Source organism: Leopardus geoffroyi, chromosome B2 (assembly GCF_018350155.1).
Source record: "Leopardus geoffroyi isolate Oge1 chromosome B2, O.geoffroyi_Oge1_pat1.0, whole genome shotgun sequence".
Taxonomy (NCBI): Eukaryota; Metazoa; Chordata; class Mammalia; order Carnivora; family Felidae; genus Leopardus; species Leopardus geoffroyi.
The window spans coordinates 49,840,654-49,861,432 of record NC_059332.1 but is presented as its reverse complement, the minus strand read 5'-3'; the positions used below and the strand labels follow the sequence as shown (position 1 = coordinate 49,861,432).

General features: G+C 42.5%; 1 protein-coding gene across 2 annotated transcripts in view; it reads left to right on the top strand.

The window, feature by feature from the left end:
* The window catches only part of PKHD1 (PKHD1 ciliary IPT domain containing fibrocystin/polyductin), a 494,443-nt gene that overhangs the window by 28,472 nt on the left and 445,192 nt on the right, over positions 1-20,779 (top strand). For both annotated transcript variants that reach the window (XM_045498517.1, XM_045498518.1), the window contains exons 11-21: positions 575-645; positions 3,852-3,953; positions 5,434-5,529; positions 8,147-8,288; positions 11,699-11,813; positions 13,024-13,302; positions 14,313-14,402; positions 14,729-14,819; positions 15,712-15,854; positions 17,814-17,944; positions 19,197-19,366. In XM_045498517.1, coding sequence (XP_045354473.1) covers positions 575-645; positions 3,852-3,953; positions 5,434-5,529; positions 8,147-8,288; positions 11,699-11,813; positions 13,024-13,302; positions 14,313-14,402; positions 14,729-14,819; positions 15,712-15,854; positions 17,814-17,944; positions 19,197-19,366 — 1,430 coding nt within the window. The remainder of the gene's footprint in view (positions 1-574; positions 646-3,851; positions 3,954-5,433; positions 5,530-8,146; positions 8,289-11,698; positions 11,814-13,023; positions 13,303-14,312; positions 14,403-14,728; positions 14,820-15,711; positions 15,855-17,813; positions 17,945-19,196; positions 19,367-20,779) is intronic.

Below are 20,779 nucleotides of genomic sequence, written 5' to 3'. Positions count from 1 at the left end.
TAGTTCCATGAAATGCGTTGTCTAGCAAATGCCTTCTTCAAGATGGAAAGGGTCCAATTTCATAGAGCTTTGGAGAGGAAATTATGATTCTGAATGATTCCTGCATGCCTTACCTAATGTTCTGACACTATATAATTTGTCAGGGATTTTCTTTAAAAGTATGCTATCTAGCTAATATTAATCTCATTGTGGTGATAGTGACATAATTACCTGCAGTAACATAGCCCCAGATATGGAGGCTTTCTCTTTCTCTCGAATTTATGAAGGAATAACCCTAATATCTATTGCATATCTACTGTAGGCCAACTCTTTACCAGGACCTTTCACATCATCATTCCATTTAATGCTTGAGACCCTGTGAAGTAGGTATAATCATTGTCATACAAAAATTTTCTAAATCGCAAAACATACATTGCCTCATCGGTATCATTCTCTATTTGTCAAAAGGAACTGGCTTCTAAACTGTTATAAAGATCAGAAGAGGTTGGCCCTTGATCTTCATTTTAGGCAGCCAATTTAAAAAATGCAATCTCAAATGATTTTTTTCACCTAAAACAAAACTTTGTCTTGGAAGGTCCATGGTACACAAGAATGCATGGCTGGTCAGTGCTAAACAGGAGCTTTTCCTGTACCAGACATATTCAGGTACAATTTTCCTTCTCCCTGTCCTCCTCACTGCTTCCCTCACACCTCTCTGAATGTAGAATCCTCCTTCCCTTTTTCCTGTCCATTTCTCTATGACCATGAACACCTGAGGCTGTCCCCACAATGATGGAAGACCCTTTGGCTTTGGATGAGAATAAGTTGCTTGTGTGAGTGTCACATGTGGTTGCCATATTAAAAGAGGGTCGATCATGGACTTCTATGCAAAGTTTGTGGATATAAACTGAATGAAAGAAAGGAAGTCATCCTTGTTGTATGTTCTGAGAAATGATGGAAGAGCGATGGCACTGAAAAGTACAAAAGTGCATCTTTTCAGTTACTTTAACACCTCACCTTGAGTATTCATCCAATAACTTATGACTTGCTGATATTGATGCTAAACTACAATTGAGTATTCATCCAACAACTTATGACTTGCTGATATTGATGCTAGACTACAGTGTTGCTATCAGATGAGCAAACCTCCATACTAAAAAAAATGAATGTTGAAATTGGAAACTTGCATGAAATTGTGAATGCAATTCAGTAGTAGAGGGTTGGTCACTAAAGAAGAGTACTTAGACTTCAGTGTTGAAGACAATCCCAAAGCCACTGAAGATATGTATGTGAAGTAGGTGCAAATTCCAGGGGCAATAAGATCAACCTTTGCCAAAAGTGAAAGAAATTTCATAGGTCAAGGGGCAAATGCTGTTTACTCTCTAGATAGGATAATTCTGCAAAATCTGAATTTTGATCTCTGCCTTTTATTTAACATCTTTTAAAAATTAAAAAAAAATGTTTTTATTTTAGAGAGGTGGGAAAAGAGGGAGAGAGAGAGAATCCCAAGCAAGCTCCATGCTCAGGGTGGAGTCCGATGGAAGGCTCAATCCCATGACCCTGGGATCATGACCTGAGCCGAAATCAACAGTTGGATGCTCAACTCACTGAGTCATCCAGGCGCCCCTCCTTTATTTTCTTTAACCAGTATAGCTAGTCTCTTTGGGAGTGAGTTTGAAGAAGCAACTTACTGGCTGGCCCTTATTGAGTGGTTTGAGTACATGCACTCTCAATATTAATTCCACTATGAGACAGTACTAGGCTCATTTTACAGATGAAGAAACAGACCCAGAAGGACAAAGTAACCAAAGGTCCCAGTGCCAGAAAAATACAGATTCAATTCGAAATCTTATGCACGTAAACAATTTATGATGGGACGTCCATTCTCCTGGCCACCTGACCCCAAGATTCCTGGTGAATTTGCCTAACACTGTTGAACCAGCCAGATAGGCTGACAGGAATCTCTAATCACATAGCTATTTCATATTTCCAGTACTGATGTCTTCTTGGGATGAGAACTCCAGGCCAGAACTATTTTTTTAATGTTTATTTTTGAGAGACAGAGTGCAAATGGGGGAGGGGCAGAGAGAGAGAGAGAGGGAGACACAGGATCTGAAGTAGGCTCCAGGCTCTGAGCTGTCAGCACAGAGCCTGACACAGGGCTCTAACCCACGAACCACAAGATCATGACCTGAGCTGAAGTTGGACACTTAACCGCCTGAGCTACCCAGGCGCCCCCTAGAACTTTCCTATAGCTGAGGAGGCTATGGGAGAGGGAATATGGACTATTATAAAGGACACTGGGCTGAGCTCCCCAAGGGCTGGCATTCATTTGTTTACTTGATGATTTTGGTTAAGTCATTTAGCTTTCTGAGCTGTAATTAAATATCTATAAAGTGGACAAAGTGGTGTTTGTCCTTCTAACTCCAAAAGCTGTTGAAAGAAGTAAATGAGCAAGAGTCTTGGGATTCATCTACGATTTTCCTCCCCTCTCTCTTCTCTAATCGACTCAGTCACCAGTTTCTGCTGGTTTTACCTCCCATCAATTTCTTGATAAGGTTTTAGATTACTTATTGCAATTAGACCCCTTATCAATTTCTTAAATATGATGTATCCATTCTATCTCTACAATCACTACCTCAATTCAGAATCCCATCATCTTTTGCCTGGCATGCCACAATGGTTCCAAGGTGCCCCGATCTGTTCTCTGTCCCCTAAAGATCCATGTTCTACATCACCACCACCATTCTCTACACCACACATCTGATTCGTCTCCCTTACCACCCTCTAAAGGCTTCCCACTCTCAATAGGAAATGGTACCAGCCTCTGGTCTCTTCCTCATCTGCTCCTCCTGTTCTGTCTTTCCCATTCTAGCAACACGGAAATGGACCTTAAATGAAGCCTCTCTCCACAGAGGCTATCGTTTGCTTTATTTAAACATCCTTTGCCTTATTTCTTTCCTTCACTTGGCCAGTTTTAATTCACACTTTAAGATTCAGCTCAGGAATCACTTCTAGAAATTTCTTTCTATTCCATAGACCCTAGCTCTATTCCTAATCCTCCCCTCTGCACTTTCATGTACTCTCTCTAATTGTGCTAGCCCAGCATGTCATAATTATACTATTTCATAGGCAGGAGCTTATATAAGAAATGCCCCAATAAAACCCATAACCATTCATAATTAGCTTCTTTGTGTCTTCAGTTTGTTGGAGAAGACAACTCCTGTTTCCCCTTGAGGGAATAGAGCTTAGAATGGTCAAGTTTGGATCATAGGAGAGGAAAGGACCAGAAAATCTTACATTCTGGGGGATATGTGGCATATGACAGTGGGATTTTGAAGCAGTCAGGAGGCAGCATGGAAAAACATGTTTGAGGTGGTGAGTGTACACAGGGAGAAGAGCATGTGGGATGGAAGGAGGGCAGGGCTCCTGAAGATGGTGCAATTCATTCTTTTGCTTGGAGCAAACTGCAAATGCAAACAGGTGAACCAAGGCTTGGCCTGGTGCATCCAAAGCCGATTCCTCCATAACATAAAACCTACTGTTCTGTGACTTGTGAACTGAATACTTGAGATCTGGTGACAGGTTTCCTAAGAAAGCATCATGGTATGTAAGAATTTCTGCTATTAGCATGAGTGACTGCATCTCCCCTTCCTTTGAAATATTGATCCTGTATTATATGTATTATACATATTGTTATAGGTAAGTCCTTATTATATGCATTTTAAGTGACTATTACTAGAAAAAATTCCAACTATTGCTGGTCTTAGAAAGTTAAAGTAAGGAATACATTAGTGATAGCCTTCTATTATATTATCTGGGTCACATTCTATATTCTATGTTCAGAAGCTTACTTTTTTTTTCTTTTGCAGAAATACTATCTGTGTTTCCAGAATCTGGGAGCCTTGGGGGAAAAACAGACATTATAATTACGGGAGACTTCTTTGACAATCCTGCCCGGGTTACCATTGCAGGTAACTAAGTTAGAATGGCTGAAAATAGTTCATAGTTTAAATGCTGTAGGAGATTATGTGTCTTTTATGGCATGCAGTGAGTGGGGAGAAGAAATTTTTGCCTCTTCTGACTCATTATGCCATCCTGCCCTCAGGTATTTTATCTGTTTGTTTGAGACTAGGTGGGATTGTAGTCCTGTAGGGACAGTCTATGGACATACTCCTAATTTACAGCAATTCCCAAACTGGTGCAGTCACTCTGGAAAACAGTATAGAGGTTCCTCAAAAAATTAAAAATAAAACTACCCTACAACCCAGCAATTGCATTACTAGGTATTTATCCAAAGGATACAAAAATGCTGATTTGTAGGGGCAATGCACCCCAATGTTTATAGCAGCACTATCAACAATAGCCAAGTTATGGAAGAAAGTCAAATGTCCATCGACTGATGAGTGGATAAAGAAGATGTTGTATATAAATACACACACACCATGGAATATTACTTGGCAATGAAAAATAATGAAATCCTGCCATTTGCAACAACGTGGATGGAACTGGAGGGTATTATGCTAAGTGACACAAGTCAGAGAAGGACAAATATCATATGATTTCACTCATAAGTGGAATTTAAGAAACAAAACAGATGAACATTGGGGAAGGAAAGAAAAATATGATAAAAACAGAGAAGGAGACAAACCATAAGAGACTCTTGAATACAGAACAAACTGAGCGTTGCTGGAGGGATGGGGGGTGGGGGGGATGGGCTAAATGGGCGCTGGGCATTAAGGAAGACGCTTGTTGGGATGAACACTGGGTATTATAAGTAAGTGATGAATCACTAAATTCTATTCCTGAAATCATTATTACACTATATGTTAACTAAGTTGGATTTAAATAAAAAATAAAAATTAAAAAAATTCATGGGTAATTCCCTCGGGTGTCCTCATCCTGGGAATGAAGAGAAGGGAAAGGTAGAGCTGTGTCTTCAGAAAGGTCCACTTCTACTGAAAGGCCACCCCTCTCCCCACCCTTCTCCTTAGTCCTCTTGATAAACTGGATTGGGCAGGCATTTGCTATGCAGATTCTTCTGGAATTCCATCTTGGGAAATCCTTTTGTGGTACCCATCTAGAACCTTTTATTCTGCCAGGTGGGAGGCTCTTCTGGCTGGTGACACCAAGGATGCAGGAAAACATCCTCACAATCTCACGTCACCTTTACTCTCCCACACTCAGCCGAGGCTTGTGCATTCTCAGTGAATGGCACTGCATTGCCTTGTTTTCTTTTTAATTACTGGAAGCTGCCCTATGCCCCGTTGCCTTACACTCTCCCTTTCCTGGCCTCCTTCACTTGGTGGGGACAACTTTTGCTATATTACTCACATCCAGTTCATTACCTTAGAATAGGAGCTTGTCTACTTCAGGATGGTCATGTTGTCCAGCCTCACACCTATATACCTCTCTCTCTCTCTCCATTTATCTAATTAAAAAAATTCTCCCCAGGCATTCCGTGTGATATTAGACATGTGTCTCCCAGGAAGATTGAGTGCACCACTAGGGCTCCAGGAAAAGGTGCAAGACTCACTGCTCCTCAGGCAGGTAAGGATGTTGTACAATGGCCTCTAGTTACCACCAGGAGGGGCCGGGAAGTGGAAATAAGTGTTTGCTTTCTCAGCCGTTTGACTGGTTAGCTCAGTGAGCTCTGGGCCTGTGATACCACTGTGAGGACTTTCCTTTCAGAGAGCTTCTTGGCTTTGTTCCGATGTTTAGTGACCCTGCACTTCTGGCCCCAACCAAATGGCCAGTGGGGTTCAGGGGAGACCTGATGCATAAAGTATAACTGCAAAAGGGGCACCTGGGTGGTTCAGTCGGTTAAACATCCAACTTCAGCTCAGGTCATAATCTCATGGTTCGGTCCATGAGTTCGAGCCCCATGTCAGGCTCTGTGTTGACAGCTCAGAGCCTGGAGCCTGCTTTGGATTCTCCCTCTCTCTCTGCCCATCCTCCACTCATGCTCTGTCTCTCAAAAGTAAATAAATGTTAAAAAAATTAAAAAAGAAAAAATATAACTGCAATCAAGACATTGCTGTAGCTACTGGTGGAAACCCCAAAGCTGCCTTGCTCCATACTGTGGTCAGCTGTGAGCCCATTGGCTAAGAAGACCAGAGCATTAGAGTGTCCTCTCCTGTGCCCATAACAACAGCACTAGACAAGGCCAGAGAGTGGGGCAGAGTGGGGTGCATTTAAATGCTGTTTCTTCTTCCCTGTGGGTGACTGTCTGCTTCTTTGAAAAGTAGTAATGTATCATGCCTTTGCCTCAAGTTTATGCCTGAAGTGGGCAGAAATGGGGGAGGCAAGGTGGCAGGTTCTACTTGTTCCTTTCTGTGTAAAGCTTCCGCCTCAGGGCTGCGGCTTAAAAGTGCACCATTGGAACACTTTTCTGGTGAGCGTTAGAACTGCAAGCTCAGGCGTAGTTAGGGACTAAGGGTGGTTGGTGTGTTATGTAGCTTGGAACCACAGGCTGTACGTCTCTATTCCTTACCTGCCCCATAAGGGGCTGACTTCATGGTGAAACCACAGAGAGTGAGCTCAACTCCAGAAGTTCGGAAAGTACAGGGAAAGTAACCCAGCAGGGGGAGAAACCTTTCTAAAGAAAGGCCATTCGAGTGTGAAAATGCATGCAAAAGCTTTGGCTTGAGCATTCTTCAGGTCCCAGATCTGCAGTTTTTACTCAAGGAGAGCTCCCATCCAAGGGAACAAAACTAGTGAAGCAAGTGCTGGAGAGAATGTGTGTTTCCTGTCAGGAAATAGAGAGCTCTCCCCTCGTTCAGTGCTTTAGCTGCTTGGGTAGTGGTAGGATAATTAGCTGAATGCAGCTGTTCTTGGGAGTTAACGTCCTTTATGAAGACCTTTTGAAGTTTCCTCTATGAAAGTAGGGCAAATTACTGCGTAAAGCAGTGGTTCTCAATGGTCCCCAGGGCACATTTGGCAACAACTGGCTGTTACAGCCAAGATGGTGGTGGTGGTGCAGCTGGTCTCCTGAGTGGAGGCCAGGGTTGCCCAGAACATCTTTCCATGCACAAGGCAGACATCACAACAGTTATCCACAAATCCAAGCAGTAGATTAAATACGCTCTTATTTTTCTGCTTGTTCCTTTTCTACTTCCTTTTTTTGTTGGATTTAACAGGGAACAACAGTAGTAGTTTAAAATAATAATAATTACCGCAGCTATCCTTTATTGAATACTTACCATATTTCAGGCTCTTTGTGTATATAGTTTAGACTCCCTAAGTCTTTTTTTTTTTGCCAGAATTGTCAAATTGACTCATTCCCCCTCCCCCCAGGTTTATTGAGATACAATTGACGTATAACTCAATCTCCCTTAGTCTTTAGTGCGTTATCTCTATTATTGACCCCATTTTGATGCTCAGAGAATGAAGGCATTAAGCAGTTTGCTTGCTCAAAGCCACAGGTCTAGTAAGTGGCAAAGCTGGAATCTGAATCCACACATGTATGATTCCATAGTGGCACCCGCAGTCCAAGTTAGTATGCAATATTGATTGTACGTGTACCTCTGGTGTCAGAGTTTGCTTAATATAAAACACAAATTAGTAAGTAAAATATCATTAAAAATATCACATCATAGCTGTACGGCATGTAATTTGTTCCATGTGTGAGTCCACAAATTGGGGCCGTTACGTGAAAAAATTTAAGGATTGCCAATTTTCTGGGAACAAAGGGTTGTAGGGAATAGTGTTCCCAGGTTGAACTAGACCTTAAAATACTGAAACTCTCTCCTGAACAAGATAAGTCAGAGCCCAAGTTCATGTTGTCCTTCTGTACTCCATCACAGCATTTGTTTGCTCTGTCAATTCTCCACAGGACTGGTTTCTCTTTCCTTGACGCTCTCATTAGAAAAGACTCCCTACTTGTCTCTGGTCCCTTGAAAATATTTCCCAATATTTTTTTTATCATTGCTTTTTATCAAGCGTATCTTTCCAAGAGGCTAAATCCTACACCAAGCAATATTTTCTGCTTTGTGGAACATTTGTGTTATCTATAGAACCTCTCACATGACTGCAACATCTGGGTCTCAGTTGACTCACCTCTGTAGATAGTAGCTGGATCATCTTCACTGTGTTATCTGAGGTAAAGTATTTCCCCAAATGGAGGATGAAGGTCCTCTGATGTTTCTGAGGTATACTTGTCTTACAGGCAATCGAGGGCTGCTTTTTGAAGTTGGAGATGCTGCTGAGGGCTTGGATCTGACTGCAGCCACTTCTGGGTACTGGTGGCAGATTGTCCCTAATGCCAGTTCTCCATTTGGATTTTGGTCAAAAGAAGGGCAACCCTTCAGGTATGCTGTAGGAAAAGTGGGAGTTTATATCAAAAGTGTCTTTACTAACCTAGGTGAGACCAGGAGATAGGTAAGCAATGAGGTTTCCAGGGGAAAAACTCTAACACCCACCAACTCAACAACAGTTTGATCAATATTCTCAACTAGTGTTGGTCATGCTGGTATAGCACAAGCCTTTTTAGGTACATGCTGAATTTTGATCAATAGGTAAAATTTATATTTTCTACAAGTCAGTTTATAGTCTGCTTTGGATATGACTAGTAATTGGAACATTAATCTGGGTAAGCCAGGGTACTTGGATGAGAGCACCATAAAACTTGCTGTAGGTACGTGGCTAAGACATGAAACCAACATCTGGCTGATGCCAAAGAAGGAAGCAAGCATATGCTTTCTGGTCATATGAGGGAGCAAAGGCTGGAAAGCAAGCATGTCTGCTGGAACAACTACTCAGTGCCAAAGGTCAACCCAGTGGCTGGTGAATAGCAGGGGAAGCTATTATGGGCATTGTTTTCTGTAGCAGTGACGGCAATGTGATTATGGTATTCCTGTTAGCGTTGCTGTGAATATTTTTAATCACTTTGAGGACCTGGCTGAAATGTGTAGTTTCCTAAAGTGGTCTTAAAAATATAAAAAGTTGAGAATTGCTTAGACACACTGTTTCCTTAGTGTGCTCTCAGTGTACATACAGAGGGATGGATCCTTGACAGTGTGATGGATTTCTTCTCTTTCCAAACCTCCTCTCAAAGAGGTTGGTCATGACCCCTGAATGTGAATTCCAGCCATTCTGTGCCTTCCTCCAAGGATTTGGCCATTTTAAATTTCAACTCAGTTGTGGAATGAAAGACTTTGTTCCCTGTTCAGGGAATCTCAGACCTTGAAGAAGCCAAGTAGGGAAGAAAATCTGTGAACAGAATAGTCTCTTGTCCCAGAGGCCTTACTAACTGGGTATTTAACCACCAATGCATAGTTTTAAAGTGGCAATTGTTGTGGTCCCTTGTGGCATGCAATGATACATCTTTATCATGGTTTCTGAGAATCATCAGTAATGTTCCAAGGAAAACCTTTCAGCTGTATTCAGTGTGTGGGGGAGTGTTAAGGAGAGAGACCACCTCAAAATACAAAAGAACATTTGACTGTATGTACCTCCTGCATGGAGTGTCTCTTTAACTGCCATTTGGAGGAGCCACAAATCAGAGTAACTCTTTCCATTCTCTTTGTCCTTCATTTCTTTACAATTCAAAAATTTTAAATTAAAAAATTGGCATATTAATTAATTGATAAATTATTATATTTATGGACCTTTAAAGCAGTTATTTTCAAAATGATTTTCAGAAAATATTCTTGGTATTTATTGAGATAGTTTGATTATTACTTAGCCATATCTGTCTCTACTACTAAGGTCACAAGTTTATCTTAAACATTAAACATTTATGTTTCATAAAATTGCCTGCAACCTTCTTCAAAGTTGTAGGTTATGTCTGTTAATTTGGAATTGTTGACACATTTAGTGGACTTTTCTCTGTGGGCCATAATATTTAATTAGAAAAATACTCTCTGTAGGTATTGAGGTTTCTGGTAAACTCAGGGCAAATCTGCCCTCTTTTTGTGAGATAACATTTAATTAGTAGACCTTCAAACAATTAAAAATTATTTACTGATAACCTACATTAAACACAACATTGTGTTCAAAGAGGTTTAGAAGGTCGAGGGGAACCTGGGTGGCTCAGTCGGTTAAGCGTCTGACTTTGGCTCAGGTCATGATCTCACGGCTTGTGAGTTTGAGTCCTGCATCGGGCTCTGTGCTGACAGCTCAGAGCCTGGAGCCTGCTTCAGAGTCTGTCTCCCTCTCTCTCTCTGCCCCTTTCCTGCTTATGCTCTGTCTCTGTATCTTTGTCTCTCTCTCTCTCTCAAAAATAAACAAACATTAACAACACCAAGAATAGAAGGTTGAGAGCAAGGTCATTATCTTGAGGAATGACCAGCCTTGTCATGTGCACATTCAGCCAACAGAGCAAGGCAAGACAGCATGTCCTGACATTCCTCAGTGTATCCAGTGTGTCTCCTGATTTTATTCAGTTCAACTGATATATATTGACTTATTACTATGCTCTAGGCCTTTGAAGACAAGTTAGTTCATGAGATGCCACAACTGAAGATGTATTTATAGGTCTAGTTTGCAGATGAGGAACTATAGTCCCTGATAGGTAAAGTGCTTTTCTAATGTTAGAAAATTATCTAATATTATATACAATTATCAAGTAGCAGAACTAAGCTCTGATTTTTTCTGATTTCAAGTCTTGTGATTTCTCCAAAAGTCTACCATGCTTCATTATGCACATATCCTTCTTCACCCACAGGAATATTATTTTATTTTATTTTATTTTATTTTATTTTATTTTATTTTATTTATTATTATTTTTTTTAAAGGCCATTTATTTTTTATTATTTATTTATTTATTTTTTTTTTTTCAACGTTTATTTATTTTTGGGACAGTGAGAGACAGAGCATGAACGGGGGAGGGGCAGAGAGAGAGGGAGACACAGAATCGGAAACAGGCTCCAGGCTCTGAGCCATCAGCCCAGAGCCCGACGCGGGGCTCGAACTCACAGACCGCGAGATCGTGACCTGGCTGAAGTCGGACGCTTAACCGACTGCGCCACCCAGGCGCCCCCATAGGAATATATTTTAAAGAGAGCCACCAGTCTGTGAAACCTCAAATAAACACCTGCTTCTATGACCTTGATGTCCACCATGAGGGAGATAAAATAGAAGCTTTTCTTAACATTATTTGGGGTTATTTTAAGCCTATCACTTTACCCCCTTCATAAAGAACTGCAAAGTGTTGTCCACAAGTCAAGTAATATTATTCAACAGGAAACACATTTGCTAATTTGTGATTGCCACTTACAGCTATGCATATGCACACATGTGATGCAGCTAATGGCTGACTTTAGCCAGAGGAGTGATCTAATATACCTCATGAAGTATGATATGTTGGAGTAGGAGACAAGAAACCAAGGTTCTGGAACAAGTCAGAGCAAATTCTTATTGGTGATCTCTTTATTTCTAATAATAAGAATAATATTTCTATTGATTGAGCCCCTACAATCCACTAGCTGTTAGTAAATGGTAAGCCTCCAGACAGTCCCGTGCTGCGGCTGCAACTTTCCCAAAGGTACATGACTGTGAAGGTAGTCATGGCCACTGCGAAGAGATGTGTTGAGAGAATGATTAGCAGGTGCCACAGGAATAGCTGTTTACAGAGTACTCTGGCCACTCCTGTGGCACAAGAGTCCCGTGTTTCTTCCTCATCACCATAAAGAAAAATAACGTACAAGGGCACCCACTTGTCGGGTCAGTGATTCAGGCATTGGTTGCTCTCACTTCTCTGTGTTTCTCTGCTTTCCAGAGCACGGCTCAGTGGATTCTTTGTGGCTCCAGAGACCAATAATTACACTTTCTGGGTCCAGGCTGATGATCAAGCTTCCCTGTACCTCAGTCAGTCAGAGGACCCAAGGACCAAGGTATTCACCTTCCTCTTATTTCCTTTTTCTTGTCCCCAGTCTTTCATTCTTAAAAAAAAAAAAAATACTAAAGCTCTCATATTCTACTAATAGTTGTAACATGCCACTAAGCAACCAGGGATTTTAATGTTTTGTTTTGTGGAGGGAATGGGCTTATTTGTTGTTAATTTAAAAAAATTGAGACCTAATTGATATGATTTTAATTGTTGAAAATGAATTTGGTTGAATGTGTTGGCACATTCATTAAGCACTTACTCGAAGCCAGGCATTAAGCTGCATTTTATATACCTTGTCTCTAATCTTCACAGCATCTCTGTGAGCTGAGTATATTTATCTCCATTTTCCAGATAAGGAAATTGAGGTTTGGAAGTGGTCAATCCAGGGTCACTTGGGTCATAAGAGGCATATTTAGGGCTCAAACTCCTATCTGTCTGATTCTAAAACTTGTGCCTTTTGCACTGATTTTTGGGTAGAGATGTAGCCAGTCTTCTTTAGGAATTCCCTGATCAGCTTTGAAGAATAAGAAAAAGTGCTTGGGGTGCCTGGGTGGCTGAGTCGGCTGTGTCCAACTCTTGATTTCAGTTCAGGTAATGATCTCACAGTTCGTGAGATCGAGCCCTGTGTTGGGCTCTGCACTGGGCATGGAACCACTTAAAAGATTCCCTCTCCCTCCCTCTCTCTCTCTCTCTTTCTCTTTCTCTCTCCTTCTCTCTCTCTCCCTCCGTCTGCCCCTCCTCTGCTCATGCTTGCTTTCTCTCTCTCAAAAACTGCTTCTAACAAAAAGCCAAAATTCAATAGTGCCATTGACAAAGAACCACATTTCTCCCTCAAATTATTAACATGCTTCTATGAAATTGCTTTGCTGATTGTCTAGAGAAACATCATAGATTCTCATGTGGTCAAGTCCTTCTAGGTTTCTCAAATGGCTTAGAACTATTTTGTCCATAGTATCATGTAAAGCCAGGTTTCCAGGTTGGCTCTCTCTGCTCTATACATGGCCCATCCAGCCTCATCTGAATACAGTTTGATAGACAGAGGGGGGAGTGGAGGATCGTATACAACCACAGACATCAGTGTGACTGAGCTAACTTGTTGGAAAAGCAGGCCATTCCGAAGACCCTATTTGTAGCTGTCCAGACATTTGCTAATTGAGAAAAAAAATGCTCATAAGCTTCATAGTTCTGATAGTGACATGCTTATTGTGCCACAGGTGAAAGTGGCCTCCATCAGCGTGGGCACTGCTGACTGGTTTGATGCCTGGGAGCATCATGGGAATGAAGGGACCTGGCAGCGGAAGACTCCCAAATTAGAGCTGGTTGGTGGCACCAGGTACTACCTGGAAGCAGAGCATTATGGGAGAGTCCCCAGCACGGGAATGAGAATTGGTGTCCAGATCCACAACACCTGGCTGAACCCTGCTGTGGTTAGCACTTACCTCCGGGAGAAGCATCAGATCCGAATTCGTGCCCAGAGACTTCCAGAAATCCAGGTTTGTGTCTCTTCCTTGTCCTGTGGGGTTAGAGTCAGGGGCTGAACTCTGGAAGGACCATAGTCTTGTCTAGTGGAAGGATCACTAGCTGGGAGCCAGGAGACTTGAGATATAATGATAACTCTGCTCCCCATGAGATAGGATATCTATCCAATAGGGGTTGTGAAGACATCTAAGAAGAAAACGCAAAGTCTTATTATGAATATAACTTTACTCATGGTCAAGTTTCCAGGTAAGTCCTCTTTTGGAAATGTTTTCCCCAGTGTAGAGATACGGTCCTCCAAACATACACACTTGTGTAGGCATGCACATATGTGTACCCACACAAGATCCCATTGCTTTTACAGATTCAGGCCCTATTTACCCATAGGGAAAGATGGTGTTTTCTACATCGACTTTGCAAAGGTCAAGGTTTTCAGGTCTCTCAGATGTGCCCCATATTTTTGTTGAACTATCTCAGTGTACTTTCAATTCACTTTTTGGTGTACAAAGATGAGTCAATATGGACTCTGCTTTTGAAGCTTACAGTCTAATAGTAAAACATGTACACAAATAACCACAGAGTGAAGTAGAAAAGAGCAAGTGATGTAAGAGGATAGATCTTACTTCATAATAAAAGTATAACGTGCCTGTCAGGGAACATGCTAGCAGCAAAGCAGAGACTGAATAAGCATCTGAGAGAGTGTGGTGTGCCATGTGGCTGCTCTTGCCCACCAGGCCACCCCCTGGAAAGAGTGATGGGTGAGAAGGGCTGAAAGGAGGCCATTCAGTGGGAACATTTAAGTCTGGCACCCTACAGAAAAGAAGGGGAACGGATGAACAGAGGGATAGACACGGGAACGTTTCCACTCGGTGATGACACTTGGTCCCTAGATAGCTCTAGGTGATAGTGAGTTTAGACAAAATTTAAATTATAAATAAAAGGAGATAGCAAGTGGAGGAGATATATCCTGAGTTTCTCTGGCTTGATTAGCATATGTCATTCAGTCTTGTCACTCTTGACATTTTAGATGCTGACTCTGTCTGGCAGAAGGAACTTCTTCCTTACGTGGGACAATGTCTCTAGCCAGCCAGTCCCTGAAAATGCCACAGCCCATCAGGTGGGAAACTTCTTTCAATAATGACGGGTGGGGGAACTGGGGGTGGGTGTCTTTATCCCCACTGTATAAACTCTTGACAGTTTTAAAAAAACTTTTTTTTTAATGTTTACTTATTTTTGAGAGAGACAGAGCATGAGTGGGGGAGGGGCGGAAAGAGGGGGAGACGTAGAATCTGAAGCAGGCTCCAGGCCCTGAGCTGTCAGCACAGAGCCTGACATGGGGCTTGAACTCACAAACTGCGAGTTCATGACCTGAGCCGAAGTCAGATGCTTAACGAACTGAGCCACCTAGGCTCCCCTTGATAGTTTTTTTTTTTTTTTAAACAGATTCAAGTAGCTATTGAGAAGTTACTTGCAGTCAAATGCCAACTGGAACCCCTTTCGGCCAACATCCTACTCTGGCTTGGATTTGAACAAGGTATGCGCTATCCTTGGCTTGACAAATGCAGATCCTCTTCTCTACCGTGGTCTTCTCTCTTTATTCTGTAAAATGGGAACAATCTTCAGTTCCTGCCACCAGAGTCAAGAAAAGATATGGAAAGTGGATTTGGACCCTGAGTGGCCAAGAGAGTGATTACACACGTGGGAGGAAGCTCCTTGGTGTGGGTGCCAGAGAAAGAGAAGGCATTCGCGGTGAGCTGTCAGGTAGAGCTCAGTACTACCCATTCCATACAGTGGGGGAAGGCAAACCATGCATGTGGGAACAAAATCCCTAAAACGGCATATCTTATTTCATTCAAAAAAATTTTTTGTTTATTTTTGAGAGAGACAGAGACAGTGTGAGCAGGGAAGGGCCAGAGATGGAGAGAGAGAGAAAGAATCCCAAGCAGGCTCCACATTGTCAGCGCAGAGCTCAATATGGGGCTCAAACTCACAAAACCATGAGGTCATGATCCGAGCTGAAACAGAGTCAGATGCTTAACTGACTGAACCACCCAGGCGCCCCAAATTGTATCCAAATTAAGACATTGTTACATGAAATAGTCATCTTAGCAAATTCTAAAAATGTGAGAACATGTTTTTAAAATGCTAAGGTGAACTAAATTCCAGTCAGCATTCCTTGTCTCTTTGCTTCTCAACAGTTTTTCATGTCATGGTACATACAGAAAATGGTAATGGATGTTTGATGCTCTGTGGCAGGCAGAATGGGGTTCTTATCAGCAGGAGCCTTTAAGCCCAAGCCTGGCCCAGCTCACCCGAGGGCTGAAGGGCTGCTGTCATGGTGCACTCATAACTCAATCCCTCTACACATGTCAAGAAGCTGTCTTATTCAACATTTATGCCTGTCTTCCTATTTTATCTGCATCCAGGTCCAGAAGGTTCCAGCTTTGAGGGGGACCTCACCAGTGCGACAGAGCCCTACTGTGGGAGATTCAGCCTCCACCAGCCTCGACACGTTGTCCTAACACCCCCAGCTGCCCAGAAAGGCTACTGGCTAGATCGGTACACACATGTAAGTAGCGGCCATCAGGATGCCAGGTGAAGTGGGTAGGGAGGGGTTGGCATTTTTCTCTGGCATTGAGATTGGTGAAGCAGGAGCATGAAAGAGTGATTGCCATGATTTGCCCAAGGCATTTTGGGCTGAGGTTCCAGGTTTCTTAGCTGCTGTTTCAAGTGGTGAACAGATACTTCTGGTTCTTATTAGTTAGATGCCTTTGTCTTAGCTGTGAGACCTATGGACGTTTTTATAAGCTCCAGTATTTTCTTTGCTCACTAGGCAGGAGTGCAGACTCTGTAGTCAAACTATTTTGTTTTATTTTATAATTTTTTAATTTTTATTTAAATATTTATTTAAATATTAAATTAAATTAAATATTAAATTTTATTTGAATATTAAATAATTTTTATTTAAATATTAATTTAATTTTTATTTAATTAATTAATTTTATTTAATTTATTAATTAAATTTTTATATTTTATTTAATTTAAAATGTTTATTTATTTTTGAGAGAGAGAGAGACAGAACGTGAGTAGGGGAGGGGCGGAGAGAGGAGATGACACAGAATCCTTAGCAGGCTCCAGGCTCTGAGCTGTCAGTACAGAGCCTGATGTGGGGCTGGAACCCACAAACCATGAGATCATGACCTGAGCTGAAGTTGGACACTTAACCAACTGAGCCACGCAGACACCTCCAGACTATCTGGTTTTGAATTTTGATTCTACCCCCCTATATGTCCTAGTGTCTTATTTTAGTTTACTCCTCTGTAAAATGGGTAGTGGTAAGATCTAGAATTGTGTTGAAGGTTGCATGATATAACCTACCAATGTATGCAGTGGTTAGGTCCTAGTTAATGCTAGTTACTGTTATTTATAGTTATTTGTTTACTGATGGATTGACCAGCACACTTCTTGAATAACTTCAATCCCTTGTGTCAAGCGCTGCCATCTTTCGTGAAAGAGTGCAGCTTGTTTGCTCTTTGGGCCCCTGAGTGAGCCCAAGGGGGTGGCTGAACTCATGGCAGTACCTGGGGGTGGGTGGGAAGAGGATTCTCTTTCATCCCTGAAATCATATCATTCTCCAATACTCATCAAAATTCCGTCTCCGAGAGGCACCTGGGCGGCTCAGTCAGTTGAGTCTGACTCTTGATTTCGGCTCAGGTCATGATCTCATGGTCCATGGGTTCGAGACCCATGTCAGGCTCTGTGCTGACAGTGCAGAGCCTGCTTGGGATTCTCTCTCTCCCCTCTTTCTCTGCACCTCTCCCAATTGCACACATGTTCTCTCTCAAAATAAATAAAATGAAACTCCATCTCTGATCAGTTTCAGTGGGAGCTGGGACTAGATGGGCATCTTTTGGCTTCTCCTCTACAGTAGAGGCTCCCAAAGGGGCAATTTTGCCTCCTTGGGAAAGGCTGGCAATTACGGAGACATTTTTGGTTGTCACACCTGGGGAAGTGCTACTGGCATGCAGTGGCTAGTTTCTAGGGATGTCACTAAACATCCCACAGTGCACAGGACAGTCCCCTCACAGAAAGGAATTATCCAGTCCAAAAGATCAACAGTGGAAAAATCTTGCTATAAAGTCTCCTCGGGGCAATTTTATTGAACTCAGAAACCAAGGATGCCAGTGAGTTAGAGTTAAGGAACTGAAGCTCAGAGAGGGTAAGTGACTTGCTCAAGGTTGCATAGGTAACTGGTCAGAATAGGGGGTTTTTCTCATGGAGATACTCTAAAATCCGAACTTCCTAGCCCAGTGGTAGGCATTTAATAACTCTCTGTGGAATAAATAACAATTTATTCTGATTATGTCTTTTTTTAATGAGACTAGTAAACTTCGGGAGTAGAGGACCTGGGATGGCTCTCTCACAACACGAGGCAGGCTTCTAGGGAGGTGGACCCCCTTCATTACTCATTGCTTGAATGGCTGCTTCTTGCACTAACAGAACTCATGTGCTTATTTGGTGTCCATAGTTGTGCATTGCATACAGAGGCCACACGACTAACATCCTGAAGGTGACTGTGGTTTTCACAACTGACTTTCAAAACTTTGTTAAGAAGAACGCCACCTGTGACTGGAGTCTCGTAGTGACCAGTCCCAACAGGTAGTGAATCTGTGGGGAGGTGTGGTGGGAATTCTTCCAGCTGGGATCATTAGCTCTCTGGGGGACAGTGGTCCACGTGAGGTACTAACGATCTCTTAATTTGGGCCTTGGATGTTAAAAAAAATTTTTTTTCAATGTTTGTTTATTGTTGAAAGTGAGGGAGCATTTGTGGTGGAGGGGCAGAGAATGAGGGAGACACAGAATCCAAAGCAGGCTCCAGGCTCTGTGCTGTCAGCAGCGAGTCTGGTGTGGAGCTTGAACTCACCAACAGTGAGATCAGGACTTGAGTCGCAGTCGGAGGCTTAACTGAATGAGCCACCCAGGTGCCCCTTGGGCCTCAGATACTAACTAGGGCTTCCAAATTCATTTTATTTGACTAAGAGGTTTAAGAGTGGTTAATTGTTAGGAATAGGATACGTTTTAGAAGTGCTCTGACACTTTTCATAGGGATAGAATCATAGAACATATCTGGAAGAGAGATTTTTATTTGATAAGATTTTATTTTACTTTATTATTTTATATGTTTGTTTATTTTGAGAGAGAGAGAGCAAGTGGGCAGGGGAGTGGCAGAGAGAGAGAGGGCGAGAGGGAGAGAGAGAATCCCAAGCAGTCAGTGCAGAGCCTGACATGGGGCTCAAACTCACAAACTGTGAGATCATGACCTAAGCCAAAACCAAGAGTCAGACGCTTAACTGACCGAGCCACCCAGGTGCTCCTAGAAGAGATTTCAGAGACCATTGCTTGAAATTACAGATGAGAAAAATTGGGACCCAGAGAATTTGGGAGTCACTAAGATTCGTACAGCGAGTAAGCAAAGACTCTGGAATAAAACTCATGCATCTTTGATCCCTTGATTCAGTGTTCTTTCCATATAACTCTTATGGGTTTTGTGGGTGGCTTTAAACCTGAGTGTGTCCAGGAATGTTAGTCTTCTCTGAGGTTATAGCCTAACATATACCTGCCTAAGATACCTAATTATACTGTAATTTGAAAATGCTGACATTGAGTGTCATGAACAAACGATTGCCTTGAAGTGTGCCTCACTTGTGTGATATCACAGGCTGAGCCGAGCCTGTCTTGGACAGGAGGCTTGTACCTGGGGCACACAGGACTGTTTGGGTGCAGGGCTTCTTAGGGTGTCTCTCCTGGCTGCACAGTCCCCAGGCCCCCAGGTCTGTGAACTTGGGTTCTTCAGAAAAGGGTCTCAGGTGCACACAGAGAGGTTCATTTCGCCTGTGGTCTTGTTTTTCAGCTGGCAGTTCACTTGCATTGACCTCTGGGAGTCTTGTGTGCATCACCCTGAGTATTCCCAGCTGCCTCTGGCAAACTCCTCTGTGTTGGTTCATCAGATTGACCTCCTCCCTCTGGAGACGAGTGGGTTCTATGTGGATGAAATTATTATTGCGGACACAAATGTAACAGGTGAGCATTCAATCTGCTTTTGTCAATGGGCCTGTCAAATGCCAACCTCAAACTTTTCTGCTGGGGACTGGTCTTCTCTTAATGCAGAGAGAACACGTGATTTCCCATCTTGTCTGCCTTGGTTCTAGAAAGACGATGGGTTTGGGATTGTGCATCTTTGTTGCCTATATCTCTTTAGCTAATTCCTTTTTTTTTTTTTTTTTTTTTTACTATTTATCCAATGCTTGCTCTTGCTTCTGTGCTCTTACCCCAATTTTACCACTTTTATGCTAAGACTTGGTTTCCTCATCTGTAAAATGGGCACAATCAGGGCCCTATCTTATGGAATTACTGTGAAAGCTAACTGAAGTATAATGTAATGAAGTCATTACTGGTCCTAGATCATGGTAAGTGCTCAATAATAAAAGCAGTTATTATTACTATTATTAGTCCAGCAGAATTTCTCCACCTCCCCATGAATTAATATCTGTCATGCAAAGTGCTGGAAGGAACAAGGTAATATCTTGCCCTATAAATGGGCTAAAGGTCTCATTTATGCCTTCAAGGCAGACTCAGATAAAGGGAGAGAGTAACTGTCATCATGAGAACAGGCTTGTCTTGCTTTCTGCCCATCCAGATTCCTCCCACTTACCATTCAGAGCTCAGGCCTGGCTGGCCCTTTCCTCTATCAAATCCCCCTTGAGGTCCCCTAGGCACAGTAACCTCCCTTGGCCATGCTTGTCCACGAGTCTTGGGGACCAAGAGCTCATCAGGGGTCTGACTGAGGCTGGTGGAGCTCCCAGGCTTCCAACTTTTGCTCACTTTCCCTTTTCTCTTTTTTAGTCTTTTGCCTGAAAACTGCAGAGCTGAGAGCAGAAGAGTTTGGGGGTGGGTGGCAAGAGGACTCACTTTCAGCCCTGAAATCTCATCACTTTATGATACTCCTCAAAATTCTATGGTTTTTTTTTTTTTTTGAGAGAGCAAGGCAGGGACATAAGGGGGGGGGGGCGGAGAGAGAGAGAGAAAGAGAGAGAGAGAGAGAGAGAGAGAGAGAGAATGAGAATCTCAAGCAGGCCCAATGTACAATGTGAGGCCCGATGCAGGGCTCGATTCCACAACCAAGAGATCATGACCTGAGCCAAAATCAAGAGTCAGATGCTCAACTGACTGAGCCACCCAGGCACCCCTCAGAATTCTCTTACCTGTTTCATTGTTTTAAGTGCTTTTGGGGCATCTGGATCAGATTGAGTTATTTCAAACGCTGTTCATGTTATGGCACATTTAGACGATGACAATATTTACACAGTGTGCTGGGATAATTACTTGAATTTCTTGGGGCCTAAGGCAACTGGCTGGGGCCTGGTGACCCCCTAAATGCCATCTAGATTCCCAGAGTGCTGAGGGGATCAATATTTCATGTGCTTGAACCCACCG